The following is a 20,326-nucleotide window of genomic DNA, read 5'->3' on the forward strand; positions in this document are numbered from 1 at the left end:
GACTATTTTTTCGAATTTCAAACACACATCATATGCAATGCAAGTTTTCATTGTGTAGAAAAAAAACTCCTTATTTTCTGAAAAGGGACATTTTTGTCCCCTTTTAAAATGACCTAAAAACATCATATATTAATATTTTTTACCACTTTTTTTTTCATAAATATTTTATTCCATCATTAGTTATGATCAGAACTGAAGTGGAATAAAAGATCTATGAAACAAAAAAAGCAGAAAAAATATTAACATGTGATGTTTTTAGGTCGTTTTAAAAGGGGACAGAAATTAAAGGGATAATCCGGCGTAAAATGCACTTTAGATCGATTTACGGGATGTTGGGAGTACATACGTTGAGTTGACATCAAAATCATGTCATTCGGATGTGTTTTGAGAATTTCGATTTGACCGTTTTTAGCCAAAAGTCGTTAGCCTGGAAGTGAATGGGGCAAATCATGTCACCGCTACAAAACACTATTTTTATACCTCTTCTACAGCTCCAAACAACATAACACTTACGTGGTAGTGAGTAGAGGGTCCCTAAAGCCAAACCGAAGTGTCCCGAGGTCTTCATGTGGTCGGATAGAGTCCAGAATGAATTTAATCAAGCCAGTACCTTTCCGGAAATGTGTCTGCTGCAGCTGCCGCTACAGACCGTGGTGAAGTTGGTTTGATATTGGACATTCGACAGTTATTCACAATAAGGAAATAAGGTGTCTTTTTTTTCAAACCAATATCAAACCAACTTCACCACGGTCTGTAGCGGCAGCTGCAGCAGACACATTTCCGGAAAGGTACTGGCTTGATTAAATTCATTCTGGACTCTCTATCCGACCACATGAAGACCTCGGGACACTTCGGTTTGGCTTTAGGGACCCTCTACTCACTACCACGTAAGTGTTATGTTGTTTGGAGCTGTAGAAGAGGTATAAAAAGAGCGTTTTGTAGCGGCGATACTCGATGCCCTCATCACTTCCAGGCTAACGACTTTTGGGTAAAAACGGTCAAATCGAAATTCTCAAAACACATCCGAATGACATGATTTTGATGTCAACTCAACGTATGTACTCCCAACATCCCGTAAATTGATCTAAAGTGCATTTTACTCCGGATTATCCCTTTAAGTTGTTTTAAATCAGGTATGAGGGTTGATTGAATGTTTCTCTTTCTTAGTTACTAACTGATGTAGCTTTTGACTTAACTGTCTGCAACTGACAGTCAAATCTGATTACGCAATGTGATTAACCGTCAAACCGATGGTCAGTATCTGTGTTTTCAGAAAACTTATAATAAGATCATTCAAATTTAATCTGGTTCTGATGTCGTCTGCATAGAGAAGCGCCGTCAGAGCTGCTAACGGCTAATTTAGCAAAGTCTTCTATTTGAGATTTACCCGAAATGATATTAAAGCCATGAACCGAGCAAAATGAGTCAAAAACAGACGTGTTTGGAAAGCTTCTTCCCAGCGAGAGGACAGAAGAAGAGGCTGTGACCACCAAGAAAAAAAGAAAGCTGCATTTTGAAGGCATGTTTAAAAGCGTTACCATGGCGACCAGAGAACGTTAGGAGGCAGAGAGGATGTTATGTCAGGAGGACGCTGCTAATAAAGTTAATACAAGTGCACAGTGGATTCAAGTTTATTGTATTTACTAAATACCACAGAGTCTGTGTTGGTCGTATCATTTTATTTTGTTGTATTTATCCGCCACACCGAAAGGTGAAAATATTGTCTGACATTAAACCGGTCCATGGAGCGAAAAAAGGTTGGAGACCGCTGCCATATTGAACTCAAACGAAGCGAAAACGCACATTTAAAAAAAACCATAAACACAAATTTTGATATGAACATAAGAGCCGTGGGTTGGCCACCCCTGAACTGGACACTGAGCTCATCTGCCATTTAACAGATTGATAAAGCCGTCAATGTTGCGTATCTTGTATGTGAAAAGGACTAAATTGGAATAATACCCTCCATGTTTGTTCTTTTTATGGATAATATATAATCAAAATCAAATCAAATTTATTTGTAGCACATTTCATGTACAAAACAATTCAAAGTGCTTTACATAAAATAAAAGCATTGCAGCAGGGAGTGGAAGAAGATATATATATATATATATATATATATATATATATATATATATATATATATATATATATATATATATATATATATATATATATATATATATATACACACATAAAAGAAACAAATAAAATCATTTAAATGAATTTAAAAACAACAACAGTCCAGATAAGTTCAAAGATATCGTGCAGATTTCATGCATAGACACATGAGAAAAGAAATGTTTTTAACCTGGATCTAAAAATGTCTCCATTTGGTGAAAGTTTAATCTCCAAATGTATTTAATATATTAATATTTATAATATATATTCTTTATTTAATTAATTATTTAATTAATAATAAGTTTATTTAATTTATAATTATATTCCATTATAATGGAATGGATTCCATACCACCCCATAATATCGCTCTGTTATGCCAGGTTTCATGTTGTGTAAAATGTTTTTTTTTATATATATATATATATATATATACACACATACATACACATAAAAGAATGCAGCCCATGATTAGTTTTTTTTCCCTTCATATCGATTCTCTCTGAGTGCTCAGTAATCAGATTAATTTCTCAGACAATTGGCATAGAAATGAATTTTCTCCGTATTTCTCTTGCAATTAGAATCTTAGAGCTCCGATCTAAATGCAAAACCGTGTTATAACCCCGAAAGAAAGATGGAAAAATAACAATTCAGCCCAGTAACCTGCGTCTCTGAGGTGTGATCGGGTGATTGGGAGGAACATTATCTCTGTTCCTGTTGGAAATCTTGTTTCTTTTCTGCCCGTCAGGGTAAAAGCGACGATGGGACGGACACCGCAGACGAGGCCAACCCCAGCAGCACCAAGCGCACCAGCCGCTCCTTCATCGGGAGCTTCTCCAAACGCAAGGTCAGCCTTTTCATTTTGTTTCTGCTCAGCCTGAGGACGAGAACGTGGACAAACTCCTGATGGGATCACACACTGCTCCGACTCCATCAGCATGTTGATGTTCTGAGCCATATCTAACAACTTGAATACAAACTAGTGATCCGGTAAAAGCACACCCCGGTGGCCACTCGTGGTATTGCAACAACAAATCCCCCGTGGCCCAAAAAGCATTTTTCCCATAGACCGCGACCGTAAAAGAGATGCCTGTAAAACTGTTCACAGGACGCCTCCAGCTGTAGCCGCTGTTATTTACTGATCTTTGTATTCTATATTTTTAAGTCATGGAATTTTTATCCGTCAAAAAGTTTTCTAACGGCCAGAAAAGCCCCAGAAAAGTCTCTTTTCCCTGTGTGACGTCACAGCTGTGTACGTGAGCTGTGATGTGTACGTACGTGCACGTCCTCATGGCCCCGGGGCATGATGGGAGGCCCCAAAGCATCACTGGGGGTGACTCTACTGCACACGCTCTATGGGCCGCATAACGCGGAAGTCAGAAACTTTTTCGGCGTATGCGCCAGGCGAGCAACTCCATAGAAATCAGCAGCGGCTATTTTTTTTTAATTTTTTTAAACATGTTTATTGCACATTTTGTTAATTTACAAACTGTGAACAACATAGAACAAGAAGGTACATACAAGAAAAAAAACAACGACGATAATAATAGCAATAATAATTATTAAAATAAAAGTAATAAATAAATAACTGGAAGAAGAAGAAAAAAAAAAGGGAAGTTTTTAGTGGCGGCCATTAAACGTCTGTTATCCAGGTAGCATAATAATGGGTAAAGGCCACGCCCCCATTAGACCACGCCCCTGTTAGGCCACGCCTCCATGTGTTTTCTGCTGGTGTAGCTTCAGATCTTCAGCTGTTTCGAGCTTTCTCTGCATTCTGGTGCAGGTTGATCTGAATTTCTCTGGAGGCTTTTGAATAGATCTGCATCTTTAGGTCTCTTATGAGGTCTTTTCTTGATGTTCGGGATGGAAAATATTATCCCTACATGCTGTTGTTTTGATGGGTTTTTCATTGCTACCAAAATAATTCTGCTGTCATCCACCGCAGAATGAACCAAAATGGAGATTTTCCAATGTTAGTATCACTCAATCTCAGTCATCTATATCAATCTTTACCGTGATGAAGTTTTAATCATCTAAAAATGCAGCGAGTGCACGGTCACAAAAAACATCTAAAAATTCTAGGGCTGGGCGAGTTATTATCGCGTTAACTCATTAATTATTTAACGCCGACAAATATTTTATCACGCATTAACGCAGGTTTTACTATTTATTTTATTATTGTAAAAGTCTGCTGCTCACAGGCTTTTATTTTGTAAAAGTCTGCTGCTGTCTGCTGTGGAACAGGAAAAGAAAGTAATCGGCGGATCCACCAAACATGGAGAAGGGTACGGAACTTTTACTCGGCCATTTTCATTTTAAAGTTCTTCCAGACGGCGGAGTCGACAGAACCAAAGTCATCTGTAAACACTGCCAAGTTGAATTGTCTTCTCAGCGTAGTAGTTCCAGTCTAAAATATCACTTAAAGGCAAAACACACAACTGATAGCAGCAAGTCATTCAAGGAAACAGACAGTGGAGCGAGGCTTCTACATAAAAACTACAGAAAGATGCTGATGTTAAAAGTGTGTTTGCACAACAAATGTTATGGCACTTTCATTCATATGGCAGCACATTTAAAATAAAACTAAATGCTAAAAGCTATACGCTACTTTTGGATTCATTTTTGGATTTTGCGTACAAATGTGATTAATCGTGATTAATCAGGGAAATCGTGTGATTAATTAGATTAAACATTTTAATCATTGCCCTGCCCTAATAAGTGTGTTCCCAGTGTGGAAATTGAGGAATGTTAATTTGGTTACTTGCACTAATTTCCTTTTGCTGGCTGTTTCCACGTGAAAACGTCTCTCTGATCCCTCGCTTGTTAAATTCTTTTGTTGTGCAGAAAAAATCATCCAAACTGAAGAAGACGTCGAGCTTTGAGGACACGGACACAGACCAGGAGAGCACAAGCAGTGCCTCCCGTGCCCCGTTGCACCACAGCAAGTATGCCTCACGTGCACACACACGTGCACATTTCATTATGAGAATGAGGAGTTCAAGGTTGACAGCTGAAATTCTTCTACTTTTACTTAATTGCCCCTGAAACATCTCAAATACGTGCTTCAGAGAGCATTCAGGATTCGTGGCTAAAACGCGTCTTTTTTCGGTTTCGGTGGTTAGATTTCCATCTTTTGCTTGTTTAATTCCAACAGTCACGGCCAGATTTCGTGGAGTTAACAAATTGATAGATTTGGTTTTTGTGGTGGTGTTTTGTCTTTTTGTTTGTTTTTTATTTATTTATTTTTTTGATTCTCGGGATTTATTTGTTTTGTTTCAGTTTTTCTCATACACAGCTCTACTGTCTAAGGAAAAGGTTGCTTAATATTTTATTTAATTGTTTAAAGAAACCCAGATGTTGATGTCCCAACATACCATGTACATTCCTGTTACATCCCTCTGTTCTTTTAATTTAATAAAATAAACAACTTTAATCCCAGAGATTTATAAGTGTCCAGAAGCTATCGCAGGTAGGCTCACATGGGGGAAAAAGGGGGAAAATCACGATAAAATAAGCAAAGCAAGCAGAGAGCAGGCAGAGTAAGCGTCCGCAGGACGAAGCAGGAAGCTGTGCTCTACAAGTGAATTTGACGTTCCACTTTTGTGATCACTGGGTTTTTATTGCCCCCCACAGAAAGAAGACCATGAAGCTTTCCAGAGCTCTGTCTGATCTGGTCAAGTACACCTGCTCTGTGGGTCTCCACGATATCGAGGCGCAAGGTGGGCACCTAAGTTCTGCTTATCATTACTTTCTCAGATGGTTAACATTCAGGTGGCCTGAGTTTGGCTCCAATGCTTCGTCTGACTCTCGGCTTTGCTTTCTGATTGATCTTTTTTTTTTCCAGCTAACTGCAGCTGGCAGGTGTCCTCGCTGAGTGAGACCAAAGCCCACCAGGTGATGCAGCAGAAAGCCACGTCCTTCACAGAGTTCAACCAGCGGCAGCTTTCTCGCATCTACCCCTCGTCGTACCGGGTGGACTCCTCCAACTTCAACCCGCAGCCCTTCTGGAACGCAGGGTGCCAGCTCGGTTAGTGTCCCAGCCGCTCCGCTGCGTTCTGTGTGAGAAACATCCGGCTTCTGCTTCAAGTAAGAGTGAAATGTTTTTGGATTTCAGTCGCACTCAACTACCAGTCCGAGGGCCGCGTCCTCCAGCTCAACAGAGCCAAGTTCTACAGCAACGGCAACTGTGGTTACATCCTCAAACCTGCCTGCATGTGCGAAGGTCAGTGGAGGAGCGTCAAATGTGTACCGCAAATTCCAGCCTGAATATAAGCCGCACCCTTTAATTTTAAAAAGAAAATCCATTTTGTACTTGTATAGGCCGCACCGGATTATAAGCCGCATGTGTCCACACCGTAATATGAGATATCTACACAGAAAAATGTTATACGTGAGGATTTTTTACACTTTTAATGAAATGCTTATGATAACATAAACGAATACATACTGTAACACAGCTGGTTCTAACTTAAATACCAATCGGTAACACACAGATACAGGGCGTAAATGCTTTTTGTTTTCGAACAGTGCCTGTTACACGGCTGATAAACAAAAAAAAAAGACAGTAGCCTACCACCATGGATTCATTGATGCCAACACGTGCAGCAGATCTGTTTCCTTTGACAGCCAGATTGATCGCCTTTATTTAAAAGCTGCATCATGTGCATTTCTGTTTGTTTTCCATGTTGAGGGTGAGTACAAATGACCGATTTACAATCAGTAAGTGTAGTGTAACTATTTGTTCATTTTATTGGTCTAATGTTACAAGGCAAAAATGTTTTTGGCGGCATGGAAAAAAAGAAAAAAACATATGAGCCGCACCGGATTATAAACCGCGGTGCTCAAAGCCTGGAAAAAGTAGCGGCTTATAGTCTGGAATTTACGGTATTTTCCTTTAGTCTCACCTTTTCATGGCTTTCTCAGCTGCCCTGCATGTTTTCAATATGTGTGAGCATCCGACAAAGTATCGTAACATTCCTCCTGAACCTCAGAAATATAAATATAAATGTAAAGTTTGATTGAGGTGGAAGTATCCCAAGTGAACGGTGTTTTAAACCCCCTCAGGTGCCTTTAACCCCAACCTGGAGGACCCACTGCCAGGTCAGATGAAGAAGCAGCTGGTGCTGAAGATAATCAGCGGACAACAGCTGCCCAAACCCAAAGACTCCATGCTGGGAGACAGAGGAGAGGTAGGCCGCACATTTCCAGCTGCGGTGTCTTTTAGAAGCTCGGTAAAATGTCTCACGGGGTCTCACGTCTTCTTTTCTTTGTCATGGAAGGAAACTGCTTTGGAAGCACGTTTGGAAATGCTTCATCCTCTGCTTTGCGTTTACATGGGAGCCCCATCAAAAACCTGTCCATGCTATGCTAGCAGTGTCATTTATTCATTCATTCATTCGTGTATACCCCCCCCCCCCCCCCTGTTTGGGAACCAGTGCTTCAGAGCATAACTGCTGACATACAATCAGAGATGAGCATTTCATTCCTCTAAATCCCATTTTGGTTATTGCACTCGCTGATAAAAGCACTTTAGCTCAAAATCCTGAAATACTCAACCAATAGAACCAGATTTCTGCCGGTGTGACGCACTTTCATCTCTGATGGATCCTACCTTTGTAAAAAACTTACAAACATGGAGCATTTGACCCCTGAGAGCTTTCAGAGCTGGCGGTGCGGACGGGTAAATATGTTCATGCTGTTGGTTGTTCTTCGCTCAGATCATCGATCCCTTCGTGGAGGTGGAGATCATCGGCCTCCCGGTGGACTGCTGCAAAGAGCAGACCAGAGTGGTGGATGATAACGGTGAGTAGATCCCAAGGTTTGTCTTCATCAACTTCACGTGGTTAAAGTTAAACAAAAAACATCTTCGAGATCAAACCTGTAAAAACAGCATTCATGAACAGTGATTAATGCAGTAAAAATGATTTAATTAGTTATTCCACATTAGTTTATCAGATTTTACTGTCTGCGTTTATCAGGAGTTAACTGCAGGTTAGTTTAACCGTAGGTTAGTTTAACCACAGGTTAGTTAAACCACAGGTTAGTTTAACTGCAGGTTAGTTTAACTGCAGGTTAGTTAACGACAGGTTAGTTAACGACAGGTTAGTTAACTGTACGTTAGTTTAACTGCAGGTTAGTTTAACTGCAGGTTAGTTAACGACAGGTTAGTTAACGACAGGTTAATTTAACTGTAAGTTAGTTTAACTACAGGTTATTTACTATGGGCTAGTTAACTACAGGTTAGCCAACCGCATTTTAGTTAATACAGGTTATTTAGCTACAGGTTAGTTAACTACGAGTTAGTTTAACTATATGTTAGGACTTCTTGAAGACAACTTCTAGATGGTTTATTAGATGTCTGGAAATTCCAAAACGGTTTAAAAAGGACGAGCGCTTTCAAACATAATTGGCTAGAAACTGGATGAAGCATTTGCTTTTACTGCCACCAGTGAACTTTAACCAGTTAGATCAACTAAACTACAAACGGTTAGCTTGGAGGTCATCACCTTTGCCTATTTTTATTGGTTTAAGCTCCATCTAATCTGGCGAGGGTGACAGCAGTGCTTTTCAGCCTGTTGCTGGTTACTGTAAAACGATGAATCTGTTCAGTAAAATGGGTTCTTTTCGTTGAATTACAAAAACTTTGATAACCTCTCTGCAGTTTTTAATTAGACAAGAGTACAGATGGGAATTGATAAGAATTGATCAATTCCAGTTCCATTATCGATTTGGTTCCTTATCCAGTTATATAGTACAAATAAAGTAAAATATCTAACTCTAAATATCTAACTCTGCCTCACTCTTGCAGTCCTCGTCAAGAGTGACCCCCCCCCAAAAAGAAATGCTGGCTGTTTTTATTGGATTTGTCTGATAGAAAGTTTTGTTTGATGTTTGCCAAGCAGCTATTAAAGTTGACATATCAGGACAAAATATGTTGCTGCGCTGCACAGCGCACAGTCTGCAGATCAGGCCACCTGGAAAACTCCGAGGTGCTGCCTTTCTCTGGTAATTGGACCAAAGCGTGTCACAAACATGTCGTCATAAATCAGGGAGCTGTGTGGAAAAACGCCACAACATGTCTCTGACTGTCGGCTGTGATTGACGCCCACAGGATGCTGTCGCTTAATATTCTGCAGTTTGGTGGAAGAATTATGCCGTGCAGACGGCGGCTGTTGGTTGTGTTTGCATTAAAAGAGCATGAGCTTGGTTTGCCTTTAATCTCGTGATTAATGAATGTATTGTCTTAATGCGAATCTGTACTCGTGTGTATGTGTGTGTGTTTTCGAGCTGCCTTTATGGGCTCTGATCTATAATTGATGAGCTCAGCATGAGGAGACATGCTGAGGCAGCACCTCATAGTCTGCTGTCTCTCACAGACTAAACCTAAATAATAGATGAGCTCCCCCCGACGGTCTCCTGGCCCGTCCACTTCTCTGGACCCGTCCGATCCTTCTCTCCTTTTTTTTTTTTTTTTTTGTTAGAGGCATAATTTTCCCTACAGGGTTTTGTTTCTTTGCTTTCTGCTCCAACTCAACTGGTCCTCCATCTCTGGCTCGGCCTCCCTACTCACTCTTGTTGTGGAGAAAAATTAATAAATAAATAATGTAATAATCTAATCTTAAAAAAAAAAAAATCATCACATATAATTAACACTAAATTATTCTAATAATTCTAAATAAAATGGAACATATTGAATAAAAAGAATTTTTTTACATTTTTTTTTAAATTAAAAAAATAAAATCAGTGAATTAATAAAGAAATAATATAATAATCTAATCTAAAAAAATCATCACACATAATTAACACTAAATTATTCTAATAATTCTAAATAAAATGGAACATATTGAATAAAAGAGGAATATATATGTACCAAAGGCTGTCAAGGCTCTGCTCTCCCACATAATCCCCCCTGAAATCACTTAAGTGAATTATGGTATGGTATGTTTTTATTTGAACAGGGATAGTGTACAATAAACATTGACCATGAGGAAAGATGCTTTGTACCAGGTTATAGCAGGAAATCCTAGTTTCCACCTGTAGTCCCTACAGAAATAATCCAATAATCTAATCTAAAAAAAAAAATCATCACACATAATTAACACTAAATTATTCTAATAATTCTAAAAACTATTCTAATAATTCTAAATAAAATGGAACATATTGAACTCCTCCTCCCTTCTCCACCTGCCTGTTAGGGTTCAACCCGATGTGGGAGGAGACTCTGGTGTTCACGGTGCACATGCCGGAGCTGACCCTGGTGCGTTTCCTCGTGTGGGATCATGACCCCATCGGCCAGGACTACATCGGCCAGCGTACGATTGCCTTCAACAGCATGATGCCAGGTAAGACGTCGGGAAGCGGCGTACTTTAGATGGAACCGTCTCCGGTGTCGCGTTCCCCGGTGACCTCTGAAAACCTCGCCGCTGCAGTTTGCACGCTCCGGTGACCGTAGACCTGGGAATTGAGTTTGCTGAGACGGTGAAAAATAAAGAGGGCACAGTGAAGGTTTATTAAAAGTCAGTCATGCAGCAGTGGCTTGTCTTCAGTGTGATTCATATTGTGCCGCTGAAGCTTCCAGTGTAAGTGTAGCGCAGAGTTATGTATTTGGAAAAAGCTGACTCTGCTTTAAACACTGAACAGCAGAATTAGAATTGGGCATTTCTGTGACATTAACTCAGCAGCTGGCTTCATACAGATTAATTCAAGCTTTTGTTTTGGCTGATATTCGCAGATACGATGTTATAGGAAATGGAATCAGTATTTTACCATTTTGAAACGAAGAACCATGAATGTGTTTTTTCCCTATTTGCCTGAAGTGTTTCCTGAGTGTCCACATATTGTTCTGTCAGCCAAGCACGTACTGCAGCTTCTGTTTAAAAAACCCTCTTATTCCACACTGATCTGTTTCTGCAGAGTCGTGCATCAATGCATTTATGATCACATTCATATTTTCTGTTCATTTTGAACTGAACGAGGCTGTTTGTGATGGAAAACCTTAAAATGAAACCACTCTCACAACATCTGACCGGGGCCTCTTCAAATTTAGGCTAAAAACCTGCTTATTTTAATACCAGTAGTATGATGACACTTTTATCTTATTTTATTTTATTCGAATTTTTTTGTATTTTATTGCTTTCACTGTTCTTTTATTGTTTTTATTTGTTTTTACTTATTCTTTTCTGTATTTATTACCTGCTGTAAAGCACTTTGGTACACCGTAAGTATTGTTTGTAAAGGGCTGTCCGATGGAGCGCTACAAGCTAAAGTGATGTGTGTGTATGCAGGCTATCGCCATGTGTACTTGGAAGGTATGGAGGAGGCGTCCATCTTTGTTCACGTGGCTATGAATGACATCACTGGTAAGGTAGGTACCACGATGAAAGCCGGCTGAAAGTGTGTGAAAAGTTGGTATCTTTTCTCTGAAACTAACATTTAAAAATGGTAAAATACCTTTTAGAGACTATCCATATTGATCTATATTGAGTTCAAATCAAATCATTGACGGTTAAACGTTTTCATCATTGCACATTTTTGGCCAAAACAGCTGAATATGATCATTTTCTCAACAGGTTATGTGCTATTTCTTCTTATATTGACCAAATACTTGAGTTCCACACATTCACATGTTGAGATTTTACTCCAATTAAAGTGATAGTTCGGAGTAGATTCATCCTAGGGTCATTTGAACCGTGACATCCAGCCAAGTAGCCCACCCGCAGTTTTTTCGATATTGGCTGAACATCAGCTGAGTTACTGAGTTATCCCGAATAGCTTCGTACAAGCGCTAACGGACCCTGGCAGTATCTCCAAAATTACCACACTAAAATCACATGCCATGACACCAAACTTCTACAGTAGTACAAATATGGTCTGTACTCACCAAACGATGCATTTGGAAGTTTGTACATAGTCCAGGAGTTTATTATTATCAACACAAGCCTGATAGCTTCTCTGCTGCTAAAGCTGCGTCGACGTCACTTCCTTGATCTGGGAGCTTCAAAGTAAGATGAGGGTTGATCTACTACTGTAGACAACAAAGCAAGGCTGCTCAATTTCTCCATTATTAAAATAAATTCACAACTCTACAACATAAAAAATCATGTAGAATATAGCATATACTTTGTTGTCTACAGTAGTAGATCAACCCTCATCTTACTTTGAAGCTCCCAGCTCTCTGAAGTGACGTCGACGCAGCTTTAGCAGCAGAGAAGCTATCAGGCTTGTGTTGATAATAATAAACTCCTGGACTATTTTCAAACTTCCAAATGCATCGTTTTGTGAGTACAGACCATATTTGTACTACTGTAGAAGTTTGGTGTCATGGCATGTGATTTTAGTGTGGTAATTTTGGAGATACTGCCAGGGTCCGTTAGCGCTTGTACGAAGCTATTCGGGATAACTCAGTAACTCAGCTGATGTTCAGCCAAGATCGAAAAAACTTCGGGTGGGCTACTTGGCTGGATGTCACGGTTCAAATGACCCCAGGTTGAATCTACTCCGGAGTATCACTTTAAGACTAAATTAAATAAATGGAGTTTCTAATTGCCACATCACTATGCCCTGTATCATGTAAATGTAAAATATGAATGGATTATCCCATATGGTCCTAATACTAATATATATATTAATATATAATATTGCTGTGCATGTATAAATAAACATTGTTTCCCCAAGGTCCTTGGTGCGAAGTGAAATGAACGATCTGAAAGTTGTATTACATTAAAATGTTCAACTTGAGCCCATCATTATGTATCCTGAAGGTTCCCAACGTCTGTTTTACCTCCTGATATCATCAGACTTTCCCTTATTTTTCTGAACTTTGCTATAATACACTCAGTATCACCCCTCTCTTTTGGTAAAATGTTGGATTTACTGTTGTCTAACACAGCAGTAAGTCGGGCTTTTATTACTGACCCGTTTGTTTCGGTGCACTCAGCTGTCTCCGGTTCTGCTGTCAATGACTGCTCTGTAGTTCGTATTGTCCTCGCCTTCAACTTCCTCTGGCTCGGCGGTTTCTGAGCGCTTCCTGTGGGAGATTTCCGTCCGAACCCACCCCACCTTTTTCTCTTTCATCCTCTCTGTTACTGATACTCATTCTCTTCCTGTGTCTGTTTGTGATTTCAGTGGACCCCTCTTTTACCAAACGCTCCATTTAGAGGCAGGACATTTTTAGGAGCCTTGAAGCTGCCTTTCAGAACTCAGGTGTAGTGAGACCCAGTTGGCATCTTGCATGAGCCACACCTTTCTGCCCTAACGATCTTACCACCCAGGGCACTCACCCTTCTTTTCAGACAGCTTGGAGTATATAAAAACTCTTTTGAGACCAACTCATACTTAACATGAGTTATGAAGACTCGTCCTGCCTGCATTTTCATTGCCCCCCCCCCACCCAAGTAGATCCAATGACGTCAACTTAAACACATTCAGAGAGCTGCCCGTCATTAAACCTGCCAGGCGGCACTGATTTTTCAGGGAGGATCTTTTGTCTTAAGGCAGGAGTTTATAGTGTCAGCATCTATCCATCAATATTGAGCCTATTCTTGGACTTATAGTATTTTCCAAACTATATTAAAGGAGCATATCGGGCAATATCCATTGTAGATGGAGATGTTTGCTGGTTGTGGCCAGTTTTAAGTCTGACTGACCAACGTATAGAAGCAAAGACATGGCCACCCATTGGATGGATTGCTAAACTTTAGCTGTTCAAACACTACACCATTCAAACACCCCTCCAGTTTTTGCCCGAAACTAAGCTTAAACCTGTGTAGATTTATCACGGCACTATAAGAACAGGGTTATAGCAGTAATGTTTAGCCCCAACCGATACGCACCTGGATAAGACTTAAAAGTAAGTGTATTTCCATAAACATTAGATTGCTGTTAAGATGAAAGGTTTCGTGGTCTCACCTGTCAGAAAACATATATTTGTGCATTTCAACCCACATTTAACTCCTAGTAAGAGACCTTTTTTCTTTTATCATCTCGTCTCTATGTGTGTCGTTGATAGATGTTCACTAAGCCATTCACCACAGTGATCAGCAGTCAGACTAATTGGATCTACTTCACATTGCCTTTCCACTTTTGATAACAAGCAAGGTTTTTTGGTGTTCAAATGAACATGCTTTTCCACCCGATATTCTAGAAACTTTATTTCCGGAAAATCAAAGTCCAGGAACTTTCCCAGGGGTAAAGATCCGCCGCCACTGAAACAATGGTTTGACCAAAAATCAGAAGCAAAACTTGTTTGCAGCTGCTGTTTGCAAAGCTGTGTTAATGTATGTCACCAATCAGTTGCATTCAGTTCTTAAAACCCCACTACAGAAGTTCCTGGACCTTCATAAAATACTAACTCTCTAGCAAAGATGTTTTTTTATAAACTGTATCTGGAAATGAATCTGGACTCAAGTTCCTCTGGTTGAAAAATAGCTAAATTAATAAACCATGAATAAATAGCCATGAAATAAAAATGTCCTGTGCTGGAAATGCACCCAGTAACGCCTTGCCCCACTAAATCGCCATTTGTTTGCCATTTGTTCGGTCTGGTCCAATGTTTTCACTGAAAATGTCAAAATTCTTTTTGCAGTCATCACTTTCATTGTCTGAATGCCCTCATCTGATCATTTGTCCCAGCTGTTTTGATGTTTCACCCCTAACGTGTAACACCAGAATCACATTGTTGATTACTATGTAATCTGAATATTAACCAAGTAATTGAGAGTGAGGTAAGCTAATGGGTAAGTTGACCCACTCTCTGTATCTTGGCAACCATACATTTTAATTATTGTCATGTGATCAGTTATTGTGTAAGTTTATACCAGATGTAAGGATATTTATCAAAACCTAAAACTATTTATGTTGCTTATGAAACAATGTAAATAATTTATCGAAAGGAAATTGGTAGGATTTTTTATTTATTTATTTATTTTTTTTTTTAACCAGCTGCCAGGCAAACTGAGCCTAATGCTGTGGGCTAAACTGAGCTTAATGCTCTGGGTAAACTGAGCCTAATGCTGTGGGGTAAACTGAGCCTAATGCTGTGGGGTAAACTGAGCTTAATGCTGTGGGGTAAACTGAGCTTAATGCTGTGGGGTAAACTGAGCTTAATGCTGTGTGGTAAACTGAGCCTAAACTGAGCTTAATGCTGTGGGGTAAACTGAGCCTAAACTGAGCTTAATGCTGTGGGCTAAACTGAGCCTAAACTGAGCTTAATGCTGTGGGCTAAACTGAGCCTAAACTGAGCTTAATGCTGTGGGGTAAACTGAGCTTAATGCTGTGGGTAAACTGAGCCTAATGCTGTGGGTAAACTGAGCCTAATGCTCTGGGTAAACTGAGCCTAATGCTCTGGGTAAACTTAGCCTAATGCTGTGGGGTAAACTGAGCCCAAAGCTGTGGGGTAAACTGAGCCTAATGCTGTGGGCTAAACTGAGCCCAAAGCTGTGGGCTAAACTGAGCCTAAACTGAGCCCAATGCTGTGGGCTAAACTGAGCCTAAACTGAGCCCAATGCTGTGGGGTAAACTGAGCCTAAACTGAGCCTAATGTTGTGGGGTAAACTGAGCCTAAACTGAGCCTAATGCTGTGGGGTAAACTGAGCCTAAACTGAGCCTAATGCTGTGGGCTAAACTGAGCTTAATGCTGTGGGCTAAACTGAGCTTAATGCTGTGGGCTAAACTGAGCTTAATGCTGTGGGGTAAACTGAGCTTAATGCTGTGGGCTAAACTGAGCCTAATGCTGTGGGGTAAACTGAGCTTAATGCTGTGGGGTAAACTGAGCTTAATGCTGTGGGGTAAACTGAGCCAGCTTTGAGGTTGGAGGAACTGAAGGAACAAGTGATTTTTTTTTTTTTTTTTTAATATTTCACTGCCGTCTGGGATGAAGAAAAAGGATGGGTTTTGCATTCGACATTCATCATGCCAATGTTAATTTAGGCAGCAGTTGTTTTTTTTTAAATTTATTTTTAGACTTTTACTAAAATTGTATCAGTTTCATTCAACTTAAGTATTTATCTAGTTTTATTCAACAATCTTTTTATTTTTGGGGAAGATTACAACTTCTGTGTCAGTTTTGATGTTGATTTGCAATAATGCAAAGAAGGATTTTGCATAAAATCAAGAGAATTATAGACAACCCTGAACATCCTCTCCATGAGACTGTTATCGGAAAACAGAGTCTCTTCAGTCAAAGGCTTCTTCAGTTTGGATGCTACAGGAAATCTTTCCTGCCCACAGCCATCAGCATCTATAATAACTCCTTGATTTAATTGAGCTACATCAACATTTAATTTCCCTCTGGGATAAATAAAGTATTTTTGAATTTGAATTTTGAATTGAATTTATCTTTAAGAAAACAAATATGACTATTTGTAAAACGAAAATAGAATAAGTCTCAAATCTCTCAAATGTCCTCTTTATCTTGAGGACCTCATTACCCCACTCTTCCCTTCTCGTAGTTTGAAGGTCAGCCTTAGTACAATCAAATTTTCAGTCGCCCTAAAATAACAGTTACAGAAAAAAAGTCATTTTCAATGTGTAGTTTCTTATAATCTGATAATTTTTCAAAGTATGCTGGGCTCAGTGAAAATTTGTATTAATTTTTACTGTGACTTTCCAGTTGCTAGGTCCATTCTTTCTTATAGGGAGTGCCAGAATAGTAAGTTTTTTTTTCATTCAGAAGCGTCTGTGCTTGTATAGACTAACGACCTTCAGCGCTCTTTGTGTGTTTGAATTTGTCAGATTGCTTCAAGCATGTTTTTTTCCCCCCCAACTAATGCTCTACAACAGCAGTACACAGCTGTGTAGGTGCGTAAGAGTCGGCATGTATTACAGCTGAATGATCATGTTAAAGTGCGGCTGATCATTCACAGGTGTTGTTACAGGAAAGTTGAATTGGTAAATGTGGATATTGATGGAATTTGCTTTTCAGCATGCTCACTGTGCACCAACTGCTCGTGTGTTACTGTAATAATACAGAGTGGATCCTGTCCACCTGCATTATGGCAAACACTTTTCTTGAACTCATGCACTTTCTTCCAAGATCGTCTTTGTGTGTGTTTGTTACATTGATGTTTTGTTGTGTTTTTGTTAGGCCAGAGCAGCAAGCGGAATAAAAGGGCTGTTTCACAGAAACCCAAAGCAGGCTTCCCTGGACAGCCATGCTGTTGTACATCCCAACCGTAAGCACCCTTTTGGTGCCCACCTCCTGCGCCGCACCGCCAGCGCACCCACCAGAGGTCAGCCGAAAGTGAAGAAGGACTTTCCAGAGACTGCAATTGACACCAAAGACTACAGCTCGGAGGGCGCCAGCGAGGAGCGAGAGTCTGAGGACAGGGACAAGGCTTCTGCTGCTGCCTCTTACCAGTTCACGCCACCACGACATCGCAACGGGGATTCACTGGGACCCCACCAAACCAAGGGCCCCTGGGACCGTCCAGACACAAATGGAGCTTTTCACGTAGAGGAGGGTAAAGGTAAGAGCTCCCTTTTCGATCAGCGCCGACCCATGAGCGAGCCTTTGAAGCGGGCCAGCCGTCTCCGTTTTCATGACCCGCTGGACATGAAACCGGGGGTGTTTGCACGCGTCGCGCTTTCTAGTTCAGGCAAGGTGGGGATGTCCTCCAACTGCATTACCTGCGTGATCGGCTGTAAAGAGAGTCCAGACGCGGAAAGAAACGGTCAAACGGTTGAGGAAGGACAGGAAGGCAAGTCCAAAATTATGGATGGGGAGGAACATTCCTCCTTAACCAAGACTCCGGTTCAGCCAGAAGCTGTTGCCAAGCCTCGGCGCTCCGCCGCCCACCCAGACCAACAGTCCCCCCCCAAACCCGAGTCCTGCATGGAATCGCCCCAGGCTATCCTTCCACCTGTTCCTTTCCCCAGATCTAAAGCCAGGCAAACCCTGGGTCCCCAGCATTTGCGACCTCAGCCTGATGCTTCACACAAGGGCTCCCGGTCCTGCAGCGTTCCCCGTAGACGTTGCCCCAACGCCGTTACACCAGCACCGAGCATCGCATCGGATTCCAAGACCAACCTATGTTGGCAGCAGGCGACCCCCCCCAGCTACGGTGCTGTTTGCGGCTCGTTGCCGACGCCATTGACAAACGTCGATGTGAATGAAGCTCTCTTGCTCAGTGACAGCAGCAGCTGTGGCAGCTTTGGCAGTCTGAGCAGCTTGGAGTCGCCTCCTATGCTGCCGCCACGTTCTGTCCTCGACAACCGCAAGAGAGCGGTCGGTACCCTGCAGAGGGAGATGAACGCTCTGTTTGCCCAGAAAATGGAAGAGCTGCGCCATAAGTCTCCCATGTTCTTTGCCGGTAAGGTGATAGTAGGTAGACTAGTGATAACCCCATCGGTGCCTTGTTGTAGCTCTAGTGGACCTTTCGTGTTTGATCGTAGGGAGTTGGAATTAGCCTCCATATTTGGTCATCTGTGCAGTAAGACTTTCTTCCCACTCTCCCTGTTAGATACCCCGATACTAAGAGATCAAGTCGAAACCTTTTCATTGTTATTAGTTCATCTTAAGCTTTTCATTTCAATTGATTCCAAGTTTTTGTCTCTTTAAAAAAAACAATCTCTACATGCTTGACAGATGACAAAAGTGGTAAGTTTTTACTTTAAAATTGTTAGTTTTAGATTAATTTAGATAATTATAGTTTAGAGCAACATAAATACAGATATCTCAAAGCATAGATACAAAGTTGGTCCACTTCATCAGCCAACAGCTGGGTGTCCATACTGCTTAGCAAACAATGGAAATGCCTTTCCATATCCTGTACCTGTTTGAAGTTTAGCATTCCAGCTGAAGCATTGACACTCAGTAGGGTCACATGGCACTGAAAGGATCGGATTATTGGCTAAATTACAATCAGACTGAGTTATTAAGTTCATGTATACACCTTAATCGGACAAGAAATTGGATCGGATCGGGTTCCTCGCAATCGGATTAAGAACCTGAGATAACTCATGCTTGTAGACGGTGAAGCTCGTGGTGAATCAGACTTTGCGTTCTGCGCATGCTCCAGATGTTTTCCCGGGGTCGTGACCCGGAAGTCAAAGGAGACGATATTCCTGTTGTTGTCGCCGTCAGAAAGAAACAAACAACGCGATGGAGAATGCTCCGTTGGGCATCGAGTTTGTGCAACAAGCAGCTCATCACAGACCAAATGTAGAGGGACGTAGCTTCATCTGGCTCTGCGTTCTCCATCTTTCTCCAACGCCTGAGTTTGTTGTTGTTGTTGGTGGTGAAGAGGTCAACAGGAAGTGGCTCTATTAGCAACAGCTGGAATGGGTACAGCGCCACCTATCATACAAAATTTACTGGACTAGTATTTCACTGGACATCGTAAAATGCCGTCATTTTTGACTGTTGACATGTGCAATATTTTACTACAGCTGGCTGAGCACTGACAGTCACACGGTGCCGATGTTTTCCAAGTGAAAACTCCCTTTCCTCCCTTCCCATCACGTGATATTTTTCAGGAAAGTCGAGTTCTGGTTGGATCCTAGCTGTTCCCAAAGAAATGCATTCCTCTTCAGTGCATCATGTGATGACAGATCATGTTTCTAGGGAGAACAAAGCATGTTTTGGGAGTTGAAATGGGGTTCAGCCCACATTAGGAGTTGTGTGAGGACATCTGTTTAGTCATGTGATGCATATTGTACTTTTTGAGGTGTCTTTCTGTGAGATTTAGCTCTTGTGTTTCACTTTTGTGTAAATGTTGTGATATTTGTACTTTGCAATAACATCTTGATAAGTTGCTTCTCCGTCCCAGAAGCTGGATCCTTGCTTCTATTCTCCCTTTTCTTCCCGGTTTGGCTAAACTCCTTTTTCCTCTCTGTCCCTTTTGCACGCTCTCTCTGTTCCTAGTGCAGAATTGAGGGGATGACCAGAACCAGGTAAAATTGCTGAATGCATGCAGCCTTTACCCTACAACCTTCACTCATCAGTCCTTCTTTGTCACCAGCCTGCTTCTCTCATCAACCACATTTCATTCACTTGCGTGGGTCCAATTTCACTTTTTTTTTTTTCTTTCAAACCTAGACCAACTCAAAACTTTATTGGGGTGATTATTGAGAGCACTAAGTCACCTTTAAGTATGGGTACAGGTCCATAAACACTACACACAGTTCATACAGCTTGTAAGTTTTTTCACTCTTTAATGTGTTGAGTTTTTGGGTAATTCAAGGTCAGAAGTGCTTCTGTTGTTATTATGTG

At 40.9% G+C, this 20,326-nt stretch overlaps 1 protein-coding gene across 1 annotated transcript in view; it reads left to right on the forward strand.

Annotated features, from left to right (window-relative positions):
- Positions 1–20,326, forward strand: part of plch2a (phospholipase C, eta 2a) — a 258,084-nt gene that overhangs the window by 233,034 nt on the left and 4,724 nt on the right. Inside the window, exons 13-22 of the mRNA XM_075476011.1 lie at positions 2,867–2,965; positions 4,963–5,063; positions 5,752–5,837; positions 5,963–6,145; positions 6,233–6,340; positions 7,183–7,307; positions 7,836–7,920; positions 10,314–10,460; positions 11,403–11,482; positions 17,201–17,582. Coding sequence (XP_075332126.1) covers positions 2,867–2,965; positions 4,963–5,063; positions 5,752–5,837; positions 5,963–6,145; positions 6,233–6,340; positions 7,183–7,307; positions 7,836–7,920; positions 10,314–10,460; positions 11,403–11,482; positions 17,201–17,582 — 1,396 coding nt within the window. The remainder of the gene's footprint in view (positions 1–2,866; positions 2,966–4,962; positions 5,064–5,751; positions 5,838–5,962; positions 6,146–6,232; positions 6,341–7,182; positions 7,308–7,835; positions 7,921–10,313; positions 10,461–11,402; positions 11,483–17,200; positions 17,583–20,326) is intronic.

Source organism: Odontesthes bonariensis, chromosome 10, assembly GCF_027942865.1.
Source record: "Odontesthes bonariensis isolate fOdoBon6 chromosome 10, fOdoBon6.hap1, whole genome shotgun sequence".
In the NCBI taxonomy this organism is placed as follows: Eukaryota; Metazoa; Chordata; class Actinopteri; order Atheriniformes; family Atherinopsidae; genus Odontesthes; species Odontesthes bonariensis.